This window comes from Cyprinodon variegatus, unplaced genomic scaffold, assembly GCF_000732505.1.
Source record: "Cyprinodon variegatus isolate N-32 unplaced genomic scaffold, C_variegatus-1.0 Scaffold85, whole genome shotgun sequence".
NCBI lineage: Eukaryota > Metazoa > Chordata > Actinopteri > Cyprinodontiformes > Cyprinodontidae > Cyprinodon > Cyprinodon variegatus.
The window spans coordinates 390,386-394,692 of NW_015150538.1; the positions used below are offsets into that span (position 1 = coordinate 390,386).

The following is a 4,307-nucleotide window of genomic DNA, read 5'->3' on the forward strand; positions in this document are numbered from 1 at the left end:
CAGAAAACCAATCTATGACATCTTACCTTTACAGACGTACCAAAAGTTTCTTCTTAAATCTAATAGCTTTGAGGCTATAAGTTATTTACTTTTGTGTGTTTTTGTCAGGCAGAAATTTATTTATACCCCCTTAGGGTGTAAGAGGTTAAGTAAGGTAATGTAACAGATGGGATACATTTCATGGATATATTACAATTGTAAAAATGTGGAGGGAGGGGGGCTTAAAGTTTAATTAAAAGAAAAAAAAAAAAAAAAAAACGAAATAAAACATACTGAGCAATGATACTGCAGGGCAATGCTGTTCAGGGTGTCCCCCTCCTGGATGGTTTTGCTGAGGTAAATGATGTCGTCCAGTCGCTCCTTGGAGGTGCTGTTCCGCATCCTCTCTTTACCGCGTGACCGGAGCTCAAAGCTCTCTCCGTCCTCCTCTGACAGGTCGTTCTCTGAGCTGTTGGTTCCAAACAGGTAGGCATGGCCACCGTTTGCAGGCTGCACCATGGTGGCTGACTGGAACCCATAGTGTTGATTTCTACTGGACATTTTCTTCAACCGTCAAAAAAAAAAAAGAAAGAAAAAAAAATAGTATTAGCATTGACTCTAGAAAAGTGTTTCATAAAAAATAAAAAAAAGACAAGAAAAGAGTAATTTCTAACAGATCTAGAGATCAGCTACTAGCGTTAATGATCAGCCAACAGTGAAGCTGAAAGATGCACAACACTGGCTAGTTTTGCATATCTGATGACAAAGAAGGCCCATAGTTTAAACCTGCTAAGCTCTAAACCTAGTCCCAACCAGACTAAGTTCACTGGATCAGTTGCCATAGGAACCAAATCAGACTCGGCACTCACCAGCTTTATGGAGCCCAAATTATAACTAAATGAGCCAAACTAAGCCAGTTTTATTAAACACTAATCTCACATTAACAACTCTACTCTGCACGTGGGAATTATTACTAAGAAAGAAAACGTACAGTTAGTCATCTTAGCATCAGCAACGGGTTTAAGATTAGGTTTTGAAGAACAAAGAAAGGACAAGCTAGTTAAAAGCTAGTTTTAATTCAGAATACTAGAGTGGGTAAAAGCATAAGACTTCAGGCATAGGTAAAGAAAGCTGAACAAAATACTGAAAATCAGCTAATCTTTAGACTTTAAGGTTTAAGGCTGTTCTCAGCAGAGCCAACTCTCATATTTTGTCTGAAGCAGACAGGTACACAACTTTTTAAATTCAGTTTGGATTAAGGTGAGTTTATATTTGGAGAGGCTAAGGTTGCCCTGCGGTACTGCTTAGGTCATTCTGTCTTGGGCTGCTAAACACTTTCTTACTGCTACTTTCTCCATTTGGGCATGATCTGTAGTTATAGCTACCATTAGCTTTAATTTATGTCTGCTTTTATTCCTCTTTCAATTAGTTATTGCTGCCCTGGTGGTCTCTAAGGTCATTAGCTGTGATTAGCTTCCTAAATGGAACCACTGGTTGAGTTATTGCTGCAAAAACATCTTGTTCTCTCTTAAAACATAACATTTGACTTCATCTTTCTGTGGTCAATTCCCTTCTATTTGCTAGACAAAGAAATTTCTGCCACTGAATACTTTTTCATTCCTCTGGTTACAACTCAGAGCTTACCTGCTTGAGAGAGATATCTTGTCTTTCTTTTCTGTACAGGCAGCTGTATTTCTCTCCTAAATCTACCCCCTGAAACAGCTGCCACAAACTCTTTTACATAGAAACACAGTAAGTACTCCTAAACAAGCATGTCTATGTTTTTTTGGCAGAACGTTCTGACTTCTCAAAACTATAGTTAGTGAAGGAAAAGAGCTGAGCCACTTCTTTCATTTGCAACATGATTGAGATATAAGAAAACTCTATTTCTAAATTGCAGATGCACTCAACTTTGGTCAACGTTGCAGCTTTAGGTGGCGATGATATGCTTAAAGTAGGTTTGAAACCACACAGAAGGGAAGAAAAAAAAATGCAGCTTACATGCCAATTCATTCATGCAACTAGAATTTAGCACTTGTTCCACACAGAGGTTAAGGCCAGAACACACCGGTTGCATACAACTTTTTAATCTCCGCTCGATTTTTTTCCCCATGTCACACTGACTGTGACTAGGCAGGGTGGGCAGATCTGCACAGATTTTTTTCCACTTCTGTCTCTCTGCCACACAAATTAAAACAATTTTCCTCATTTGACATATTGACTGGGGCAGTAGGAGGTGATTCTTAGAGATCTTTGAAGTTTTTCTTTCTTATTTTTCCAAAAAGAGTTGAGAGAAAGACACCACACTTACCTGCTCTGTCTGCCCTCATTATTTTGTTTTTTATGAGGCTCAAAGAGGTTTACTATTTTACTATATCAGTTTTTCCTCCTCCTGAAGTATTTTTCTTTTCAATGAGATTGACAAACTGCATTCTCTGTCCCTTGTTGTATTTGCGTATCACTACTTTATCAGTTTTATGTCCTGTGAATTCCTAGCATGGGTACAGTGTCATTTTTTTAATCTTTCATTCAAGTAAAGCGGATGTGTATTCGGTGTGTTCTGGCCGTTACAGTAGTTTTGCATCAATGGAGTCTTTACAAGCAAGCTATCAAAGAAATCAAAAACGGAAACCCTCTACTAAAACATTGACATGATTGTGATTAGTGCAAAGGAAAACTGAAATAAAATTGCATGGATTTCAATAAGCAGTTTTATGAAGATTTCAGTTAACATAACTAGGGCTGGGTATCTTCGCCAAAGTCCTGAATCATTTTATGAATCAATAATGTTTATTTATCTTTAGAGATACATAGCACCTAGTTACACTTAAGCTGTAAAGTTATCAAGAAACAAAAAAGTTATTTTGCCTGTAACAATTACATAACTTCTCTATAAAAACAGAGATAGCACTAAGGTCGCTCTGAAACATAAAATCTTATACTAAGGTTGGCAAAACTTATAAGATCAGGAATCTGTCCCTTTAGACATACAGTACCTGCTATAAACAAAGCACATAGGTGCCAAAGTAGGTATACACAAAACTAAAAAATGTCCAAGCAAAAGAAAAACTAAGCTAACACTAAGTGAGGAATACTCAACGAACGCGAGAGGATATAAACCAAACTTATCTTGATAACCGACCGTTTATGGGTGTCAGTGTTATCGGTTTTATCTCCCTAAATTCAGTTCAGGGTAACAGGTTAGCAGACATCACTGTGAAAACAGCAACTCACCCCATAAAATATACATCAAAGATGACTCGGGTTAGCGGTTGGTTTAAATGTTTTGCCAAAAAAGTAATCAAAATTATCTCTTTTTAATTTCGCTATTTAGAAAACTCGGGTCAATTGTGGCTAAAGTATGCTAATGCTACACAGCGTTCATATTAGGGATACTTAGCTGACGTTAGCTTATCAACAGCTATCGGAATTATATTTCCACACACTCATATTTTACCTGATATATTAGAAACCAGCTTGGTTAATAGTCGACAGTAATCCCCATAACTCCGCAGGATTCTTTTCGGTTTCACCTTATCCCTGGTTGTCGTTTTACCTGCTTGCTAGACTGTGCTGACTGACTGCTGTGCGCTCAGGCCACGTCAACAAATATTTACGTAATGACGCAAATGACGCAGGCACGTCGTTTCATCCCAACCGTTCCGGATTTTTACGGTGGGGCGGCACTAAAAGTGGTTTGACCCCGAAACTGGACAGTATTTGTCTGAAAATAATCTTATTCTTTAAATGTTAAGTTACACATTTTTGCTGCCATTGTTAAATAAACGTTAAGGAATCTTATACAGTTATATAATTGCAATGAAAGGGGTGTGACAAGGATTAAAAAAAAGCCCCAGAGCTAAGTTTAGTTAGTACATTTAGCTTAGTTTTAAACTCCTCTAGATGAAGGCTGATGTTAGGTTTAAATAGGTATATGTGTTGGACACATATCACTGTTTTACAACAGTATATAAGCTTTTTTTGTGAAGGCAGAAATTGAGCTTTTATTGTGAAGGCAGAATGTGAGCTTTTATTGTGAAGCTCTGAGGAGGGAAGAGAAAAGATCCACGTTTCCCCTTGTACTGGGCAGTTGGGAAGTTTTGGAGATTAAAGCTAGTCTCAGCAATACTTAATACTCTTTCTTACATTGATTTCCACATTTAGATATTTTCTGGAACTGTGGCTTACTTTTTCTACTAATCAACATGAAACATATCAACATATACATGAAAACATAATATAATATAATACATAAACCAGCATATACATACACACACACACACACACACACACACACATATATATATATATATATATATATATATATA

The 4,307-nt window shown here is 37.1% G+C and overlaps 1 protein-coding gene across 1 annotated transcript in view; it reads right to left on the reverse strand.

Moving 5' to 3' along the window:
• The window catches only part of lysmd3 (LysM, putative peptidoglycan-binding, domain containing 3), a 5,419-nt gene extending 1,848 nt beyond the window's left edge, over window positions 1-3,571 (reverse strand). The window contains exons 1-2 of the mRNA XM_015373301.1: window positions 3,437-3,571; window positions 274-543 (exon numbers count right to left, since the gene is read on the reverse strand). Of these exons, the coding sequence (XP_015228787.1) occupies window positions 274-540 (267 nt within the window). The 5' untranslated portion in view covers window positions 541-543; window positions 3,437-3,571. The remainder of the gene's footprint in view (window positions 1-273; window positions 544-3,436) is intronic.
• Window positions 3,572-4,307: the final 736 nt, after the last annotated feature.